The 22055-nt window shown below is 36.9% G+C and overlaps 1 protein-coding gene across 20 annotated transcripts in view; it reads left to right on the forward strand.

Annotated features, from left to right (window-relative positions):
* The window catches only part of RBMS1 (RNA binding motif single stranded interacting protein 1), a 215968-nt gene extending 194817 nt beyond the window's left edge, over positions 1 to 21151 (forward strand). For 5 of the 20 annotated variants that reach the window (XM_017973436.4, XM_017973437.4, XM_017973443.5 and 2 more), the window contains 9 exons: positions 6473 to 6588; positions 8132 to 8181; positions 8308 to 8401; positions 10871 to 10918; positions 11799 to 11849; positions 14766 to 14876; positions 16024 to 16104; positions 17609 to 17693; positions 18529 to 19303. In XM_017973436.4, the coding sequence (XP_017828925.1) occupies positions 6473 to 6588; positions 8132 to 8181; positions 8308 to 8401; positions 10871 to 10918; positions 11799 to 11849; positions 14766 to 14876; positions 16024 to 16104; positions 17609 to 17686 (629 nt within the window). In that variant the 3' untranslated portion in view covers positions 17687 to 17693; positions 18529 to 19303. Of the gene's footprint in view, positions 1 to 6472; positions 6589 to 8131; positions 8182 to 8307; positions 8402 to 10870; positions 10919 to 11798; positions 11850 to 14765; positions 14877 to 16023; positions 16105 to 17608; positions 17694 to 18528 lie in introns of all 20 variants that reach the window. The other 15 variants (XM_008998816.5, XM_078327556.1, XM_078327564.1 and 12 more) reach the window with 5 other exon arrangements.
* Positions 21152 to 22055: the final 904 nt, after the last annotated feature.

Genomic DNA, 22055 nt, shown 5'->3' on the forward strand with positions numbered 1-22055 from the left:
TTTAACCATAACTTCAACATTTCTTAATTCTGTAAGAAGGCAGCAACTGTAGCCAGCTCCTTAAATCTCTCAGAATCAAATCACGTGGATAACAGGCCAGTCCCTAGAAGTATTTAGAACTTCTGAAGTAGAAGTGTCCCTTCCCTGAGAATTTTTCTTAATTCAAAAACAAGAGGAAGAGCCGTAATTCAAACATTTGAGCTCCCCCTATTATTGCAGGAGTAAGAACACTGGCTGTTCTAAGCACTTGTTAACTTAACAATCTTTTGAAGTGGTCACTATGATCATCCCTATTTCACAGATTTTGAGACAGAGACATTGAATAACTTCCCTGGAGTCACTAGCTAGTATATACCAAAGCAGAATTGTAAACCCATGGAGACTAATTATGAGCCAGTTAGAATACTGGTTAGTATACCACCATAGAGTGCACCCACCACTACAGCAGTTGGCACTGGTATTAAAAAGATTAGGATACACACACAGATGTTCCTGCAGTGTTCGTTAAAATAATAAAGAATCTATACAAATAAAATACTCTGTTACCATTAAACAAGGTGGGGAAGGATCCACAACATAAATGGTAGAAGAAAAGGACCTATTGTTGGAAATGTGAAAAATAAATGGATCTACATAGACTTAGAAAAGTAGTAAATACAGAAAATTAAAATATGTTTGTTGGGAGTCATGGGAGGTATGGAGTTTTTGTTTTGTATTTAACATGACTTTAATATTGTCAAATCATTGTTTTACTGATACACAACTCTTTGTTGATGGGCTGGGAAGTGAGGTGAGGGAAAATTCCAGTAAGAAGAAAATTCAAAGCCAGCAGGAGCAAAGCATGACTGTATATAATCAGGTAACATGATTTTAACATGATGATATTACAAATGTTACTCTCTCCTCAAACTTGGTAGAAGATAGAAACAACACTGGAGAGGAGGAGAACCCAAAACAGCCAATGGAGGAAGAACATCCACAGAGAGAAGCTGTAGCTCTGCTTACTGGTTGAGTAGGTCAATAGAATTTGGTTAGAAAGGAGACGGCTTAAACAGGAAATGATACTGTGCTAAAAAAATAGATAATATTTATTGGATCCTTATTGAAATGTTTTAAAAGCAGCAGCTAGTTCTTGCATTTTGTGAATTGAGGAAAGTTGACAGTAGCCAACGTTATCAGAAAGAAAGCTAATTACAGTTGCTGAGTGGACTAGTTTTCAACAATGGACGGAGAATCTTCTGTCAAGTGCAGTTTACATTTTACTGTGCGTTGATTAGGGTAAAATGCAGCATAACTAGAAAGATGGAAGTTTGGAAGTGGCAGTTTCTCCAGCTGTTAACTGCTTTCAGCATCTGATAGGGAAAAGCATGGAGAAGATCTTCGTTAGAACACACTGAGGAAAAGATCTGTTCTGTTACAAACTTTAGAGAGCTCCAGTCCTCCAAGCTGTCAGATAAGTGAGAAGGACTTGCAGATCTCATCATGAGCTACAAAGGCATTCTAGAAGTGATTTTTTAGTACAATTATCAAGGAAAGACATTGGAGCACAAATCAGTGTAGAGTTAAGTTTCAGAAGATCAGTACAGAAAATACTTGGTGGAGATAGGCAGCAAGTCAGTCAACCTGAGCCTTACCCATGGAGTTCACAGTCTATCAGGAGAGACTGTTAGTACCACAAAATCAGGCTTGTGTAAGAGATCATCCCACTGTCAAATCACTGTTGAGAGCAGCTTGAAGAATCCAGTAACATAATTACCTTAGATGGCTCTTAAGAGATGCCAGAAAATATTAGATCAGTGTTTGCACTTGCAGTGTTGCCTGCGGCCCTTAACAAATGCTCAAGGTAACACTGCAGTTGTCAAGCTGTTGGAGATGCATGTTCCTGTTGGTTCTGATGAACAGGAAAATAACTCTTTAGTCTTGGGTGATGAGAATGAGAATCCCTTTACAAACCCAAAAGATCACAGCTAACGAATTAAAGGGAAATCTAGCCTAGAATACTAGAATACTCTGCATATTTGGCAAAATCAGTAGATTTAAGGATAGGTTATATAATTTTTATAGTACTTTAATACAGGAATACATCTTAAATCACAAATCATTTGTCAGAACGCTTTGTAATCATTGCTTTGTAGAATAAGGCAAAAAGTTGCTAATCTGGAAAATTAACCATACATATAGAAGTTTGACAGTTACATATTAATTTTTTATGTTAATTTGCCCAAACTTGCCTATCACTCAGAGTCATATGACTAGTATTTATGGCACTTCCTTTTCTGCTTGCTGGTCTTCAGTATCTACCTTGTAAAAAAACAATTGGAGTTCGGCTAAAAGGTCCACTCTATAGAACAAGCTACAATCACATAGGATCTCCCAATTCTTCAACCTGGAACCTGTGTATTTGGCTCCAAAAGGCAAACCAGGGACTACCACTGGTTTGGTAGAAGCCAAGGAGATGCTGGCTAAATAAGGATCTCTCACACACACTTAAAAATAAGGGGGTCATGACATCTGTGTGTTTTGTTTGTTTTTCTTACCTAAAAATCTAACTGAGACCATCTAAACCTCACTGAACATCATGGTAAGACCATATATCAATTAGAGTAAATCAGGCCCTTTTGCCACCTAAAATACTAAGAAAATTCTTAAATCTTCATGTAATTTGCTTTCCTGGGTCACATGTACAACCTTTTTAATGAATAAAACATTAAGAACTTACAGGGAGAAGCTGTTTCTAATAATGTCATTCAAGTAAATGGAACAGCAATTGTCAAAGAACTACAGATGTTTCTGCATCAAAAGTATTTTGCTTCTGGGTAGCATTTTTATTGAAAACAAATCCCTCTAAAGACAATGCTCTATTCCGTAAAAGACTAAATGCGTTTTCATGAGATTAGGTACACTCTCTTCTGCATTAAACTGCAAGCCCCAAGGACACAAGGACCTTGTTTTATCCACCACTGTGTCCCCACCTCTTGTGTACTTGGCACAAGTAGACATTAAGTTAAATTTTTGATGGTTAAATAGACCAAAGAGAATTTTAAAGGGGAAAGAAGCTGTTCGAATTTTATATTGCTTCACATGGAATATTGGGGTACTCCGATTTCCCCAAAACAAGCAGCCAGTTGCTATCTCAGAACTTTTACTGGTTATAATTCTTGAAAAGCTAGTTTTCCTAAGATACAGGATGCCTGCCAGTACACAAACTATTGTAACTACTTCCCTTTTTGCTTTTAGAGGGGAAAAAATAGCTTAATGACAGTGTAGAATCATGTAGTAAATGTAATTCATTTTTTGAAAGATTCAGCTACATCCTTTTATTTGTTTCATTTTAAATGATCTATGTGCAAACATGTCATCACTCCCTTGATTTTTACCTCATCATTACACATTTTTAGCAGGCTTTATTGTCACCTGAGATTTCTTTTTCTATGACAGGCCAGAGTCTAGATGAAGGAAAATGTGTTAGAAGAACCTTATCCACAGATAGGGACACTTGGTCATTCAGCACATGTTGAGCTTAGGCAGGCACCAGGGTCTGTCTGCTTACCTGCTTTCATTCACACCTGCCTGTTTAGGTGGCCTGAGCTGAACTTCTAGAATGAGTCCAACCTGATCATTTACTGTCTCTGAAAGAAATTATGCTAATGGAAGAAAACAGCCAGTTGGCATCACTTGCTGAGCCAAGTAACATCTTAAAAAAAAAAAATTAAATTTCAGTCTAGGACTTCGTTTTCATAAACCCTCTAGATAAAAGCATCTCTTTTAGAGAAGACCCACTATGTGCCAGCACCACAGAATTTATGATCTTCTCTCTTGTTCTATGAGATTATGTGGAGTAAGCATCTTAAAACCTCAAATGTTAGTGGATAAACCTCTCTAGATCTGTGAAGAGTGGGATCTTGCTTCTCTCTGAATTCTTGATTTGTCTATAGATATCAAGGTGAGGCATCCCCCAGCAGCCACAGCCCCTTCTAGACATACACATGCATCTGCTAACACGTTGACCCAGGAGATCAAGGGGAGTCTCAGTACTGGAATTGTAAGCAGCATTTTTTTTTTGGTTGCCTACAAAGGCAAGGATGACTGGTAATTTCTTCCAGGTGTAAAGTAAGTCTTAATGGTTTACCATTCCCATTCTCCTTCTTGGATGCTCTGCATTTTCAGCCCTAATTTCCATCTATCTCTTAAGAGTCTGGTTGTAGAGTTAAAAGTATCATCAGTGATTAGGAAGCTCTCTTGCCTCGTTTCATCTATTTATTTACCTTCTGTGATTGCTGATGAAGGTAGAAATTTCCAAAGTCGGCGCCTTTTTTTTGAAAAGATGAATAGTGTAGTTCATCTGCAGTCTGGGATTTGGCCTCAGTCCAGCTCGCATCACACCCCTTTGCCTTAAATGGAAGTTTCTTGTTCAGGAAAGAGGACAGGGATGGAGTCAGAAGATAGGGAAAGGGCCTCTTTGTGAATGATTGGGCCAAGGCTTGCTGATTTTCTCACCAGACACCTAACATTTTTGTTCCTAACTCCTCATATCCATAGTCCAGTTGTCATTAGAGTTGGCATTCCAACCCATCCCTCTGGAGTCATTCGTACCAGGTAAAGAAGAAAGGAGTGCCAGGCAACAGCCCAGACAGCTCACCCAGGAGGAGTTACAGTTGGGCTTTTTGTTTTGTTTTGTTTTGTTTTTTGGCAGAGAAGTGTTGAGAGACACTACTGCTTCCACCCTGTCATTAGTGGGTGGGTAATCGTGAAATAAAATAAGAGATGAATTAGGATAATAAGAGGCACAGGAGAAAGGAGTAAATTTTCCACAAGTAATATTTTTCTCTTCATGGTTATTTAACTTTGAAACAGAACTTGAAAGTAGTAATCATGGTTCTATAGTAGACAAAGGACAGAATATGGGAACCAGACAGGAAGGTGTGATTGCCTTTATGACATTATCTAGAAATGGAAAAATCCACAACTTTCGGGAATACAGTGCTATTTCTATTGCAGGAAAGCAATGAAAAGGAAAAGTCACTGGTATGCTATTGTGCTGTTTGTAGACTTTTTTTTTTTAACCCTAATGAGTATATATCCTTTAGAAGAGCCCTACATCTTCTGCTTTTGTGTTTGCCTCACAGAAAAGCAGATGTGTGGTCATATGGTGTGGTCATAGCTCACTGCAGCCTTCTTTATGTTTGCCTCACAGCAAAGCAGAAGATGTAGTGGCTATTTTAAAGGATATATACTCATTAGAGTTAAAAAATATATAGATCTATAATAATATATATTATATAGCGTATAATATATAGTACAGTAATGTATACTTATATATTACTATATATCTATATACTATATCTCTACATATATGATATATAGTTATATACGTTATATATTACTATATATGACTATATTACTATATATAATACTATATATTACTGTGTATAGTAATATAGTATATATATTACTATAATTATATAATATCTAACATTACATATACTATATGTACAGTAATGATTTACTATACAGTACTGTATAGTAATGTTACATATTATATAATGTATAGTAATATGTGTTATATGTATAGTAATATGTATCAATATGGAATACTAAAAGTATTATATTACTATACATATGGTAATATAGTAATATATCCACATCTATATATAGTGATACATAGATATATAGTAAAACAATATCCAGTGGGATTGAGTAAAGGCACAGAAAAACCTTTAAATAGGGTGGACACGTATTTTTAGCTTTCTCATAACAGCCATCTTCCTGACATAGCCCAAAAATAAACAAATGACACCTACTTCTGTTCATTCGTTGATGCAACCAAGATGTAATAAGCAACTACGAATGTCCAGACACTTTGGCAGTGGGGATACAGTGATGGACAAAACAGGCAACGTTACCTCCCCTCTAGGGCTTATAGTCTAGAAGGGGAAACAGACACCAAACAAGTAACCATACTCATCAGTTGTTACAAATGCTGTGAATAAAACTATGGTGTGAGCCGTGTAGAGGCAGCTTGTTTTCTACTGTGAGAACTGAATATCTCTCTTAGGAATTATAGTGGGAAGCTGCGAGACCGTTATAAGTTGAGGAAGGGGAGGATGGCACAAACCTATTTACATTTGAAGATTATTTTGGTGTCAGTCCAGAAGTAGAATTGGAGAGGGCCCAAAACAAAAAGAAATGTGTCTGCTCTTAAGCATGAAAGTGAATTGAAAGATCCTTTGCTTCCTCGGATTCTTTAAATGTTTTGATTACACTCTGGTTCAGAAATAATAACTAGTATTTTTTTCTGCACTGTGTTTTTTGCCATTGGATAATTTTACAAGGGTCTGAGTAAACTACTTTTGCCTAAAAGTGTTATCTGAATTTTCTTATAATATGAACACTATTCCTAGTTTTTAAATACATTTTGCCATCCACATACACTATATAATTGTGGTTTCATTTTATTTTTCTGTTTACTTAGCCCCCACAGAACCTTTATTGTGTAAGTTTGCGGATGGAGGACAGAAAAAGAGACAGAACCCAAACAAATACATCCCTAATGGAAGACCATGGCATAGAGAAGGAGAGGTGAGACTTGTAAGTCCTTTCTTGAAACTTTAGTGGGGGGTGTGTGTGATCTTGAATGCTCACATGAAAAGTAACATAAAAGGCATCTTAACTTGGCCACTACATTTCTGAAATAGGTGCCAGGATTAAATCTTCCTGTTGGTACATTATAATTCAAGTGATGTCAAATTAAAATTCTTCTCATTATACATGGGGATAACAGAGCGGTTCTCCAGATGGACAGATAGGTGGTGGAAACAGCTGTGTTTACCAGCTAGCTACACATGAAGTAAAAGAGCATTCTAATTCATAAGAAAAACACAAGTGTTTTGGGTTTGTTTTTGGTTTTTTTCAGAAACAGGGTCTCTGTAGGCTGAGCACAGTGGCTCATGCCTGTAATCATAGCACTTTTGGAGGCTGAGATGAGCAGATCACCTGAGGTCAGGAGTTCGAGACCAACTGGCCAACGTGGCAAAACCCCATCTCTATTAAAAATACAAAAATTAGCCCTGCATCGTGGCTCATGCCTGTAATCCCAGCTACCTGGGAAGCTGAAACAAGAGAATCGCTGGAACCCAGGAGGCAGAGGCTGCAGTGAGCTGTGATCACTCCACTGCACTTAAGCCTGGGCAACAGAGCAAGACTCCATCTCAGAAAAAGAAAAAGGAAAGAAACAGGATCCCCATTGTCCAGGCTGGAGTCCAGTGGTGTGGTCATAGCTCAAACTCCTGTGCTCAAGCACTCCTGCCACCTCAGCCTCCTGAGTAGCTGGGACCACAGGGACATGCCACCACTGCTGGTTACTTTTTTAAATTTTTTATAGAGGTAGGATCTAACTATGTTGCCCAGGTTGGCATGGTTTCTTAGAGGGGTTTATGGTTAAAAGAAATTATCCTAAATAATATTATAATTATTTATTTATAAATAGTGTATTTATCATTGAGTTGTTTTTTTTTTAACCTCTCTTTTGAATAGTTTTTTTTTTTTAAACCCTCAATTACCTAATAAAATGCTGGACCTCCATTTCCCTGTATTGACTTTCCATGAATTATTATTTTAAAAACAATAATAATATTGATCCGAGAATGTCTAGGGAAAGTGTTCTAGAATCAACACTGTCCAGTGACAGCTGCCAGCCACAAGTGACTCTCTGAGCACTTGAAATGTAGCTAGTATGCTAGAGAGATTGATTTTTCATGTGGATTTAAATAGTTGCATGTGGCTTATGACTATCACATGGGACAGTGCAAGTCTAGAGATTAATTTTCATATTTACACTTATTTGGCTAACGTAAACTCCCAATTTTATCAAATACTACTTAAGAACAAACCCGCACCCTTCCCCCAACATTTTTTTAAAGAGACAAGGGTCTCTTTCTGTTGCCCAGGCTAGCGTGCAGTGATATAATCATAGCTAACTGCAGCCTTAAACTCCTGGGCTTCAAGGGATCCCCTACCTCAGCCTCCCCAGCAGCTGGGACTACAGGTGCACACCACCACACCTGGCTAGAAATATAATTTTTAAATCATGCCTTTCTAGATGAATGTTTATATTTCTTTCTCTTTCCCATAGGCTGGAATGACACTTACTTACGACCCAACTACAGCTGCTCTACAGAACGGGTATGTCATTAAGATAAATGCATAATGGCTTGAGAGAAAATGTGAAGGTGGAAAATATCAGACATTTGTTCCATGAATTATTCTATATAAAGGATTACTTAATAAAGGCTTTTGTGTTTGTTCTAGATTTTATCCTTCACCATACAGTATTGCTACAAACCGAATGATCACTCAAACTTCTATTACACCCTATATTGCATCTCCTGTATCTGCCTACCAGGTTTGTACCCTTAGGATTCATCAGCAATATAACCACTTGTGGACCATGAATCTCTGCTACATTTTTATGTGTCTTAAAATTTTGAGCACTTATAATGAAATTTGAGTCAAATATTATGCAGCTTGGATACCCAATTTAGTATGAGCTGCTTTGTATTTGGCAGAGTGATTTACTTTTATGTATAGTAGAATGTAAAGCAAAGGAAGATGGTTGTCAGTGGTCAGTCCTTGGAATCATAGCATTTTGGCACTGGAGTGAACCCAAACACTTCCTTCACCAAAGGGCACTGCTTTTGGACACCATGTGTCCCAAAAATTGAAACTTAAGATAATTGCCATTAGATATAATACAGAGTAGGCGCGTACCCTTGCTTTTGTCTACTCATCAGCAGGAACTGATAAAAGAAGTAAACAAAGATGTGTCTCTAGTAGGTAACATTAAGTGTGCAATGCAGCTGACATTTAAGGCAAAAATATAAAAGCAAAAAGGATGTGACTTTCTGTTTAGGTTTTCGTGTGAGAAGGTTTTACCTTAAATTCCCAACTTACAAACAAAAACTCATGAAGCTTACTTGTTATTTATTATACTGATTTGATTTTAATGCAAAGGTAGCTCCTGTCTGCCATGGACCCAGTGGTGTACGTGCATTTCTCCTCCTGTGTCAGAGAACCTCTAACAGGGTTACTGCCTGGGCCCAGATAGGAGTCTCATAATGGAGTTCAATTGCAAGACATGTGGGAGCAGAGTTCCCTTTCATCGACTGTCGGGATCCTGTGTGACTAAATTTTTGTTGTATTCTTGATTTTAAAACAATTGAATTAGGTGTTGTAGCCCTAATTTCTGGGGTTAGGGGACTACAATATGTAATCTAATAGTTGTGTTATTTTAACTTTATAAGCATCAGTTTCCTCATCTTTAAAATGGGGATAATAATAGTGTTTATCTCATAGGCTTGAGAGAATTATAAAAGCCAAATGAGACAGACTGTGTAAAGAGCCCAGCTGAGGACCTGGCATATCATTAGCACTCAGTTAATGTTAGCTATGACTGTTCTGATCATCATTAATATGCAGGATTAGGTAGTTGATAATGAGTATGTTAGTTATACTTTTAAATAATGAATTGGCCAAAATAAGTAATACCATAAAACTAATTCTGTCTAAAAACATAAAAATGGCTTTGAATAACAGAAATGATTAGATATGCTAAAACTGAAGGTTGACAGTATCATTCACAGTCTCCTAGGCCTCTAGGCTCTTATAGCCTCCCTTCCCTGAGATGTCACTCATTTTCTTTTCTTTATTCTCTCTGGGTTCTTACATTACTTATTCTGGTGCTTCATTCTGCTGGGCATAGTATCTACTAATTTAATCTCCCTTTAGTTATTTTGGATTTAAGATTCCTACCCTTTCCTTGCCTATATAGTGAGATCTGCTCTAGTGCACTTCCCTAATAAATAATTCCTGTGTCTGGTATGAGAAGGTAGTCTTTCTTAACTGTCTGAACTTGGAAACCTCTGTCATTTATATCTTACTAAAAATAGGGGCAAGGGTAAGTTATTCTCAGGCAAATGAAAGATTGTAAATATTAATTTGAATTTATGTTGCTATAAATATTACAGCTATTAACACATTGCTTCAACACCTCTTTTTCCCTCTTTAATATAAAACCAGTGTGTATTTTGGCCACAGAATCATTTTGTACAATAAAAATTAGGAGATCAGTATCAGTAAAAATTTGATATAGCTAACTGGAAACAACGTATTATTTCAACGGCCTTATTTCCTCTACTGGGCATTCTGTATTTCTCTGAGATACTTACGGAATATCACCACATTGCCTGACACTCAGTGCCATATCCTCTAAGACTGATTTTTAACCCCATAACTTCAGGGACCTAGAAGGATTAGTGGATGAGCTTTAAGTGATGTTTGACTCCTGTTTGCAAAATGTTGCTTGTATATGTGCAATTAAGTGGGGGAAAATTTATTTTTCTCTAATTAGGTTTTCAGAGGGCTCCATGACCCTAAAGAGGTTAAAAACCAATAGTGAAGAGTTTACAAAACATTATTATTCCCATTTTATAATTAGAAAATTGAGGAATAGAAATGGACAGCAGCTGATTTGCTGCTTAAGAAAGAAAATTAGATTAGATGTCATAGCTCCCTAACCCCATAATGCTGTAAGCCATTAGATTTTTAAGACCACTGAAGCATATTTAAAAAATGGGGGCATCTGGCCCAAATTAGGGTCTGTAGGGAGTTGTTTGCCTTTCCATCATTTATCCAGTGAAGGCCCTGCACTCGTGTTGGAGTGGGCCTTTCTCCAGTAAACCACCATAAGCTTATGCAATTGGATTTGAGAAATTGGCAGCTGCAAGAAACCACCAATACCCCAGTGGGGAAAGGCTACAGTCCAGATAACTGAAATGTTAACAAGGCAGAAGCACTTAACTTTGGTCTGCCTTAGGTGGCAAAGGAAACCAGAGAAAACAAGTATCGGGGCTCTGCTATCAAGGTAAATCACAATACATTCTTCCCCCATGACTCTTCCCCATATCCTCTCTATTGAACCTCTGGAGTTAACAATAGGGGGTAAAATGCAGGAGGGCTTTGTTGTTAAGAATTAGAAACTTAAATTTACTATAAAATTACATCGACTCTGGAAAGCTCCAGTCATCAAGAAATGGGCTGATACATTTTTCTCTTGAGTGGCAGACTACACATACTTGCTTTCCTGCCACGAAACCTGACTCTCACATCTTATTTCTCAATTCGGAGGGTCTACTGTGTGGATGCCCATTTGACTATAGATGTCAAAATCTAGTTACCGAAGTTTAATTTCCTTAATCTGAATTTCTGCACTAACTAGAAATCATTGACCACCATATAAGATTTCTAAAACTAATGTCCTAGGTATCAAAGAGAAATTGAATTTGGTTATTTGTATTAAATAAGCACATACTTTAAGGATTAGCTTCTTATAAGATGTGCTGGAATTAATCATCATTTATCTGTATTTCTAAGCACCTAATTTGTACCTTGACTGTTAATGCTTTTCATTACTCAGTTATTTCTGTGTTTATCTCCCTTGCATAGATAGTAATTTCTTAGGGGTGGGGCCCATGTCTTTTTTGCCTTTTTCTCTTTGTCGCCTGACACTCAATAATTACTTCTTGAGTGGGCAAATAGAAATTGTTGCTAAATAATCATTTCATCCTATTCAGAGTGACCAGTTTGCCAAGAATTCTAACTGCCTTTATCTTTTTAATCATTGATAGTATTGTTTCCTTGTTTTCCTTCTGTAGATTTTTTAACATGATTAAAAAGAGTTCTAAAGAAATAGGTAAGCTTTTCAATGGAAATCAATATTTCTTTCAAAATCCTCCCCTTTCTAGGTGCAAAGTCCTTCTTGGATGCAACCCCAACCATATATTCTACAGCACCCCGTAAGTTTTTCATCTTAATGACTTTTTGTTTTACAAGTAAGCTGTATGTATGTTCTCTCTGGGTTAAAACCATTTGCCAAGGGTGGTATAGGATTTTGGAAATTTTAAACATAGAATACAAGAATGTACAAATGTATTATAAAACTTCTCATCCTTGTTGTAAAACGACTTGGTAGAAGATACTAAATTTTCTATAAGAACTTAAAATACATCATATTTGAGGCAGGCACCATTTTCTTATTCATCCCAGTCTATAGACATCATTCAATTGAGAGGCTAAATTTTTAATAGTACTTGGGATAAAACAGCTCTCATTTTTTACATTCTGTTTAATGCAAATATAAAGTTCAAAACTGAGATGAATATTTTTATCAGTTTTACTTAACCTTTCTATGGAGATTATAAATACTAAAATGGCATCACGTTATTTAGTAAATAACAAATGTGATTTCTTAATTATGTGAGCATTTATGTTACATTTTTTTAAAATTGAGTTATACTTTACCTTATTATATATTGTATTTTATGTGTTTTTCAAAGACACATAAGATCTAGTTTGTTGAATTAAAAGAAGGGTTGGAAAATTGAAAAATAAGTATGGAGAACAAAGTTACAAAAAGGCTAAGAATGTCCAACACAATGGCCTGTGTGCTCACATGAGAAGATCACAGATTTGGCTCTAAGCTTTCTAGTAACTGATACAAAATGGGAATCCTGATAAGCAATACAGTTCACAATTTGCGTCAAATAAAAACAGATTTGGTTGCTTAGAATCCCAGCACTTTGGGAGGCCGAGGCGGGTGGATCACGAGGTCAACAGATCGAGACCATCTTGGTCAACATGGTGAAACCCCGTCTCTACTAAAAATGCAAAAAATTAGCTGGGCATGGTGGCGCATGCCTGTAATCCCAGCTACTCAGGAGGCTGAGGCAGGAGAATTGCCTGAACCCAGGAGGCGGAGGTTGCGGTGAGCCGAGATCGTGCCATTGCACTCCAGTCTGGGTAACAAGAGCGAAACTCTGTCTCAAAAAAAAAAAAAGAAAAAGAACTCTATTCTTGACCTTATGTTCAGACAGGAATTTGTCTCGGGATACCTTTTGAAGTGGATACTGCAAAGTAAGACCCTGTATATGAAATAGCAATCCAGGGATAACAGGTTCCAGATAAGAAATGTTGAGATGACATTTAAGAAGCAGATAAAACATGTTTAGGTGATAACATAGAAGAGCTCTCTGATATATGTATGTCTTTTGTGTGATATATACATATATATTTATACATGTACACATACACACACACACACACACATCTTCAAATCCACACTTACCTGTACATGTGTACCTAATATACATGCACTGATCCACACATGCCCATAGCAATCTATCTCCCTGATAATCCATGCTATCCTATTTTGGAATGCTTGGAAATCAACTTTGAATTTGAGGACTTCCTATTACAGATGGTGCCAATGAATGAGAAAAAGGAGCAGAAAACTCCTCCACCATCTTCTAGGCTTCTGAGTCATTTCCGTGTTACCACATGCTTTTTGATGATGCATGTTAAAAAAGAAAGGAAAAAATTTTCTTTCGAAATGTGTGAACAACAAACATTATCTCTGACACACATCTATATCTTTTTTCTTTTTGGCAGCATTTCAGAAAAAGACTGCACATATCTGAGCTTAACATCTTTGAGAAGGCATTAGGAATGTATGCAGAAGGTTGCTATCTGAGGATTCATTACCTTTCCCCACCCAGCTTTAAATTGCCTGATTTAAATCAGAATTAAAGTGCCTGTATACCTAACTCTGTCCTAGATTGTCTAATTATCAATAAATAACATTGTATTTTAAGGGATGCCAGGTACAGTGATACCAAAACATACATTAGTTTTTGTAAAACATGTCAGAATACTTGCATTATCAGATATTGAGGTGATTGCAAAAGTCCAAAAATAAAGAATTCATTAAATTTGGTTTATACAATCAATGTAATCATTTAAAAAATGATAATAATGGTAGTTTTGCAGTAAGCTAGGTCAGTGCTTAGAATAGATGCTAAGTTAAGAGTAAAAACCCAGGATATGAAATTGTTGTTATGCTCTGATTGAACCTGTACAGAAACACACAGAGGCTAGGATCTGGCAGCAGTACCCTGGCATAGCTAACAGTGGTTCTATTGGACTGGCTAAGTTAGAAGTGATTGTTGTTTTCCCTCCTATTTTCTTAAATATATTTAATCTTATTTTTAATGACCAACACTGTTTCAAATGAAATGAAAGTATCTGGACTCAGATTATTAATCATTTCTGAATTGCCTTCCCTCCAGGCACCAAAATGTAACTTAAAGTTCTGAGAAACACTGAGTGAATGAAGAAATGTGTTACTGATCCTAACAACCTGATCTTGAGCTAAATGACCATCTGGATAGAACATTGTTAAACAAGATACTATATTGATCATATTAAATATAATATATTGTTTTGTGACTGGAGAAAACATCAACTGCCCTTTTTTTTTTTTTCCAGTTTTTTTTAAAAAATCATTTTGTAAGCCTAGGCAGGCAATGATGATCAGTTTGTTTTTCTTATGATAGCTCCTCCTGCGGGACTAGCTTGCTTCTAGTTATACAAGTGAAGGGAAAGGAAGGGAGAGGAGGGACAGCAGCTTTAATACAGGGATTGTTGTGAAGTGAATGCCAAGATATTATTTCCCCTAATGCTCTTACAAAACTCTCAGGAAGAGCAATTTAGAAGCTTTTTAGGAAACTGTTTATGATGCCATTTGCAAGATTGAGGGAGGTTGTTTTTGCTTCATGTTCTTCAACAAACTAAGGCATTTCCTTTGCAAAAGTCATTACAGGATCTTAACTCTTGCCTCAGTTTCTCTAATTTTGCTCTTGTCTCCAACTCCCCAGGGTGCCGTGCTAACTCCCTCAATGGAGCACACCATGTCACTACAGCCCGCATCAATGATCAGCCCTCTGGCCCAGCAGATGAGTCATCTGTCGCTAGGCAGCACTGGAACAGTAGGTGGCAAATTAATATATGTCCCTGTAAACAGAGGAGGGTAAATTAATGCAGCCGGTATCTTCCCTATCAAATGATAGGCTCTATGATAACAGATTATGTCTAATCCCCTGTCTTTCCCCCCTACATAACCTTCCATAAAACAAATAGCAATTTCTTGATTAATTGATGAACTGAAAGTCTATTCTCTGGGTATCTCTCCTTAACAAGAATGTAGCACCTACACATGACCACATCTAGTCTTTTATGACTAGTGTCATTTATATCTAGTACCACTGTCCCTGTGGCAGTGTCATGAAGCAAAAGATGAAGATAATACAAGGTGATAAAAGCAGGAAATTATTTCTTGCTTATTTCTTCTTTTATGGAGTTTGGGAGCATTGAATCATGATCTTAGTATTGAAATATTTCAACAAAGTCCAGAAGACCCCTCTGGGTAGTGAGGCTGAGCTGGCACCCGATCAGCTTCCAGGTTTAGTACTTAGCATTTTGCTGGTAAGATAGCTAAAGCGTGTTAATTTAGCCTGTATTCTCTGGTGGCTTAAAAGAACAAAGAGTGGTCCATTTTCCCTTCATACACTCAAAACCAGCAGTAGTTTCTTGTGGAGGCTAAGCCAGGGCCATACATACCCAGTGAGATTGACTAGAAATTTCTCCTGCCTTTGGGAAAGGATGATTGTCAGTGTCAGAAAAGCAGGGCTCTGCTGCCTAATCTGCAGTGACCTGTTAGAGGTCTAATAGGTCATTTACCCCTGTGGGCTCCACCTGTAGAAACAGTACTAGGTACTAGTTTAGGGAGCTGCTAGAAAATAATGAGATCCTTTGAGGAGAGATCTTCTAAAATCACACATCAGTGACACTGAATTCTTGAGGGTGACAAACTTTTTTATCTTCACCCATGATAAACTTTTTTATCTTCACTTTGTTAGTGAAGTGTGGGATTTTTAGTTCGACAGATTCAAAAAGGAGAAAACGGTTTGCCTTCCATATGACATATTTATATGCAATATTTAAGGTTCAAGGTAGCCCATTTAAATTTCTTCCTTGAGATTTACAAATACTTTATATATATCTCACAATTCCCCCAACTTCTCCACATTTTGCATGGTTTACCATTGCCCATTCTGACCTCCTCCTTTTTTCCAGTACATGCCTGCAACATCAGCTATGCAAGGAGCCTACTTGCCACAGTATGCACATATGCAGACGACAGCAGTTCCTGTTGAGGTTGGTAGAGACCATCCAGTGACCATTCTCGCTATAAGTATTTTCAGAAATGGGTAAATTAAATAGAACTCAGAAAAATCTACCAGACATCAAATATTTGCATCAACAATTGAGTTTAGCCAGATGTGTTGGCTTATATCTGTAATCCAACAATTTGGAAGACTGAGGAGGGAGACTGCTTGTGGTCAGGAGTTAGAGACCAGCCACAGCAACATAGCAAGATCCCATCTCTACAAAAAAATTAATTTTTAAAAAAATTTACCAGACATGGTGGCTTGGATCTGTAGTCCCAGCTACTGAGGAGTATGAGGCAGAAGGAACCCTTGAGCCCTGGAGTTTGAGACTGCAGTGAGCTATGATCTTGACAAATTAGGGTGACAACAGGCCACACCTCCAAGACTCCCAGAAATATTCTCTACACTTGTAGTGCCTTTCATACCCCTCAGAGTCTCTACTTTGTCTCTTATAAAATGATACTACAGGCACAAAAAGATAAATCTGGAGTTTGCAGTCCCAGTACTAAAGATCATATCAGTGATAATAATGATGAAAATAAATCAGTTGTAGTTAAAATACTTAGTGGAAAAGATAAAGCTGTTTCAGAACTGCTACAGGGATGAGGAAGAAACTATACCTCTTTTTACAAGACTGTTAGTATGGCTAGATAACTGTTCTTGTTATGGAAGATATGAAAGAAGTCTGGCATTTGAATTATGGTTAGAGAGAAAGCTTAGCTTTTCCTGCAAAGTATCCTTAAAATTTCAAGGAATTATGTCAATCTAGTTGATCTTCTGCACTAGGCAGATCCTAAAGGTTCTGATTCCAGAAAAGCATCATAGGACTCTGGCCTGGTGGTGGTGGTGATAATGGTAGTAGTAGGTGGTGGTGGTGGTGGTGGTGGTGGTAGTATTTTACTTCTGTTTGTGCAATTACTGACAACCACAATTACCAGAACTCACGATTCCTTATCTGCAATCTGAAACTCAAAGAAATAAAAATTATATTTGTAACTACTTTAGCATAAAACCTGACCTATGGCAAAACCCAGCTTGAACTTAAATGATACAAAATCTTGAACCCACTTAACTGTGCTGCTTCATGCCTTCCAGTCTAGAACTATTCATATGTTTGATTATGAGGTACAGCCATAGACCCTACTGGAGTTTTCATACTATATACAGCATATGCATATCATATTTCAGATTATAAAATTTGAAAATACCAAAATACAGTTTACATCTGTCCCCAGAGGATAAGTGGGTAAGAGATTTGTTTGATATGCTATAGCTTGATAAGAATAGGAAAGTCATAAACATTTGGATGGGAGGTGCTTTGGGTCTATTAGACATGCCAGCTGCTTAGGAAAACCATTAACTTTGAAAGCTCTACATGATGTGAAGAAATTTAAAGAGTAACTGTTTTTAAGGCACTGCTGGACTCAGGCCTCAGTAGCAGAGCTGAGGTTTTTTCACTAACATGTCTCCTCCATTCTGCTTTGTTGTAGGAGGCAAGTGGTCAACAGCAGGTGGCTGTCGAGACGTCTAATGACCATTCTCCATATACCTTTCAACCCAATAAGTAACTGTGAGGTATGAAGGAAAGGTCTCCATGACTGGGGGAGCTCTAATCAAGCACAATCTATAGGGCTTTTTTTTTTTTAATCAAACTAGTGATTGGGATAACTCAGATTTATCTTGCTGCTTTAATCATGGCCAAGGCATCCAGTCTTGTTGAAAAATTAAAATCAATGATTTTATGAATTTAAAATTAATCATTTTGTCCAAAGAGAACACTTTATATTAAAGCCAAATGTATGATTACTCTCCCCACTAAAAAGAAATAAATAAAAATCTGTGACATCAGAGAACACTAATTACCAAAATTGTCCTATAATATAAGTATCCTGTATTATATTGCTTTAATAATCATAAACTGGAGGACCTGTAGCATAAGATGTTGCTTAATCTAGCATTACAAGTTTAGTAACATCTTAATTATGAATTTAGATAAATGGCAATATCCTTAGATTGAAAGATATTTCCAGCTCTCACTTGAACCTCGAATTTCAAAACTTTTCACTTTGTCATGCAGTCTGTCATAAAATAGCTGTGAAGAACTTAGAATACCCTGGTTTCTGGATTGCCCTGATGATGATAGGTATTTTTGACTTCATAAAGTCACTCTTTAGAGACCCACATGAATTTGACTCTAAATTGGAGAAGAAAATATTTTGCAAGTCCTGGATGTGAGAGGCATTGAAAGTAATCTTCTATTCTAGAGTTTGCATTTATCAGTCTACCACAAGTGATGAGCATAGCCTTTGTCAAACGTGTATCTCTTTAAAACAAGAAACAGATTACTGATCTCTGTAGTATTATCACACCAAATCTATAAAAGCATTTGTCTTTTATTTTTCTCTTGCAGATGTACAGAAAGGTGTTCTTACATGAAGAAGGGTGTGAAGGCTGAACAATCATGGATTTTTTCTGATCAATTGTGCTTTAGGAAATTATTGACAGTTTTGCACAGGTTCTTGAAAACGTTATTTATAATGAAATCAACTAAAACTATTTTTGCTATAAGTTCTATAAGGTGCATAAAACCCTTAAATTCATCTAGTAGCTGTTCCCCCGAACAGGTTTATTTTAGTAAAAAAACAAAAACAAAAAACAAAAACAAAAGATTTTTATCAAATGTTACGATGCAAAAAAAAAAAAAAAAAAAAGAAAAAAGAAAAAAAAAAGAAAAGAAAACTTCAATTTCCTGGGTATGCACAAAGACCATGAAGACTTATCCAAGTGCATGACCGGATTTTTGTGGTTTTGTTCATTTTGTGTTTAATTTGTGGGTTTTTTTTCCAGCTGTATGAAATGGGCTTTCTGAAGTTTAAATAGTCCGACTTCACCCATGGTGTTCTGTGCTTGCAGTGCGAGTGTTGCTGTAATTCAGTGTTGCCGTCAGTGTCTCTTTTCTTAGCTTTCTGTATTTCTTTCAACGTAGTGTGAAGTGTCTTATCCTTTTCTATGAATTCCAATTTGCCTTAACTCTTTTGATGCTGTAGCTGTTTCAGTAAAAGTTAGTTCAAACTAATGATGTAGAATGCTTTGACCAAATGAGCTGGTCTATTATGCCTTGTAAAACAGCAGCATAGGGCTTTTAAAAGGTAGTCAATAAAAGTTGCTGAAATTTTGGCTTTTTTAAATATGTAGTAGGTGTTTTTAATGATTTTTCACATAATGTGTAAGGTAGTGATATGCAAGAAGGGAAAAATGTTTTGTGTGAAACACATTTTCTGACTGGGGAACTTTTATTAGGGTAAATTGTTTGTAAGGCTGTACGCCAACAGTTTCCTCTGATAGTTTGACTGATTTAGGATATCTGCTGTATGATGCAATGTAAAGTCTTTTTTGCCTTTTTTCAGGAAAAAAAAAAAAACTAGATGTTCTAGATTTAGTGTAGGTAGCGTTGGGGGTTGGGGTTGGGGGGCGGGGGAGGGGAGTCACTGAATGTTTTGTCCTTCCTTTATACTAATGATAGTGCTTTAGAGTGAGAATTATGCCTGAAATCTGGCAAACCGAAAAATGTTGCTATTGCAACAAAGTGGCAAAAGCTAAAAGTAAGGATTTATCTTCAAACATAAGCTGAGATATGAATAGAAGCAAAATGATTGGCTACTAGCTCTCTCTCTCTCTCTCTATTAGGTAAATTTGAAAAATAAAAATGACTTGGCACTTTTAAAGGTAACTTCACCAAAGACCGAAGAGCCAGTAACCAGTAGCTCCAACTTGTCTCAGCATCACATCTTCTGTGCTCTTTATTTTTGCCGGACCAGTTTGCGGTTAGGAGAATGTGCCTTTTTTGTACCTTTGCATTTAGGTTTTATAATTTTAATTGATGTATGGACACACACAAACAAGCATGAAGGAAGATTTGGATCCAAGCAGTGCCACACTTTACATCATCACTACAAGTGTTCAAGTGTAAAGAAAACCAATTTTGAAACTATGAAATTCCTGATTCATAAATACAGTTATTTCTACTTTAGTACATATAAGATAATTCACTGTTATTAAAGCTCTTTTATTAAGGCAATTGCATATGTTTTAAAAGCAATGGTAAATTAAGTTGTCTTCCAGAACTGTGTACTTGTCTGGTCAGCTGTATATGATCAGTTATCTACCTCAAAGTCTATTTTCTTTTGTGCTGGGACAGGTTGCTGGCCCTCCCTGTTTCCACAGACCAAATCCTCCTAGCTCAGGAGCTAGGGCTAAGCAGTTATTTCTTTTGAGTATTTTTTAGTTCTTAAATTTTATGCTTGTATTTGATGATAGATGTCAGTGACATTTCATAGTTTCAAAAGTCCTTGCTGCTCTGAGAAGTGTAGATTCTAGTGAAAATTACATAGTCATAAGAGAAATGTGTTTTTGTTTTTGTTTTGTTTCATTTTTTTTAAAGTTGTGGTATTATTGGTTCTATGCTCCCTGGAATATTACTGCTTTGTCAAAGTCCAGACTGAACGCAGCACCCTCTTGTACCTAGTACAGTTATAAACCTGGGTCTCTCACTACTTGATATTTTTGCATTAGTTAAGACAGAAATTTGATCGCTCGGTTAGAGGGGAGGGGAAATCTGCTGCTAGGAATGTCTGAACTAAGTGCCATACTCGTCTGGGTAAGATTTGGGAAACATAACCTCTGTACATAAAAAAAAAAAAAAAAATCAGTTAAACATCACATAGTAGACAGCCATTAAATTATAAAAAAAATTAATTTATGAAGAAAGACCTTTTGTACAGATTGAAAAAAAAGATTTTCATAGAGATATCTATATGATCAAGAGAGTTAATTTTTTATTTTTGTTTTACTAGTGCCACAGACTTGCCAGTGGTAACTTATTTGTCCGGTTCAAGATAACTCTGTAGTTTTCTTTCCTAGGACTTGTTGTTAAACGCCAAAAGACATTTTTGAACTGTACATTTGATCAGATTGTTAGCTTTTCTGTTTTATTTCTTTTGAGAACCTTTGAATAAAAAACATCTGAAATTTTATTTTTCCTGTCAATTTTTTTTAAGTAGATTAAGTATATATCAGAATTTCATTTCTGATCTCTTTCTTCAGCTCAGTATATTGGTTTGAAAGTTATGTCAGATACATTATATCTTCAAAATACACTTCCTTGAAAGGAATTGGAAAAACCTTTCCACCCCCCTCTTTCTGGTTATTTAAATCTGTGTAATGACCAGAGATGTCAACCTGGCTCAGCACATGTCATCTCAGCAAATGTGCAGCCCAAAATACACCAGTAGTGGTCTATTCTTAAAGACCAAAGAACCAGACCCTTTTTCTTCCTCCTTTCTTGCTGCTACCCCTCGTCTATTTCATTGCTTGTCAATGCTCAACAAGGACAGAGTAACAACAGCCCTCCCACCTGTGGTAGGGAAGCACATGGGCAAGGACCTTAGGATGATCTTATCCATGCCTTTATGACCTGTTCAGCTGTTCCCAGTTGGAGGCTCCATGCAGCATTCACAGAGGAGTCAGAACTCCTCTTTCCCTCACATGGCTGCTTTATGGGATTTCATATGCAAAATTTCACTTAATATGCAAATAGGCCCCTTCTGCCCATAGTGGAGTAAACGTTTTAGTATGGTGATCCAGTATTTATTTCCTGGCTTCCAGTGACTCTGTCATGATGATAAAAAGAATGGGCAAGGAAAAGATGCAGTCCTCTCCATTTCTGGGTGCAATGTGGATGGTGTGCAGGTTGAATTAGATTAAGGGAGGGGTCAGAGCACTTAACTTGCCAGAGCCAAGAAATCGCTGGTACTTGATGGCTGTTTCAGAGAAGGAACCATTCCTCTGATGCTAAGTGGTCCTTCAGAAAGCAAGATGTCAGGGAGGAAAAAAACATGGCCTCTTGAGACAAACCCAGGCTGCTAAGAATGTAAGCTG

This window comes from Callithrix jacchus, chromosome 6 (genome assembly GCF_049354715.1).
Source record: "Callithrix jacchus isolate 240 chromosome 6, calJac240_pri, whole genome shotgun sequence".
NCBI lineage: Eukaryota > Metazoa > Chordata > Mammalia > Primates > Cebidae > Callithrix > Callithrix jacchus.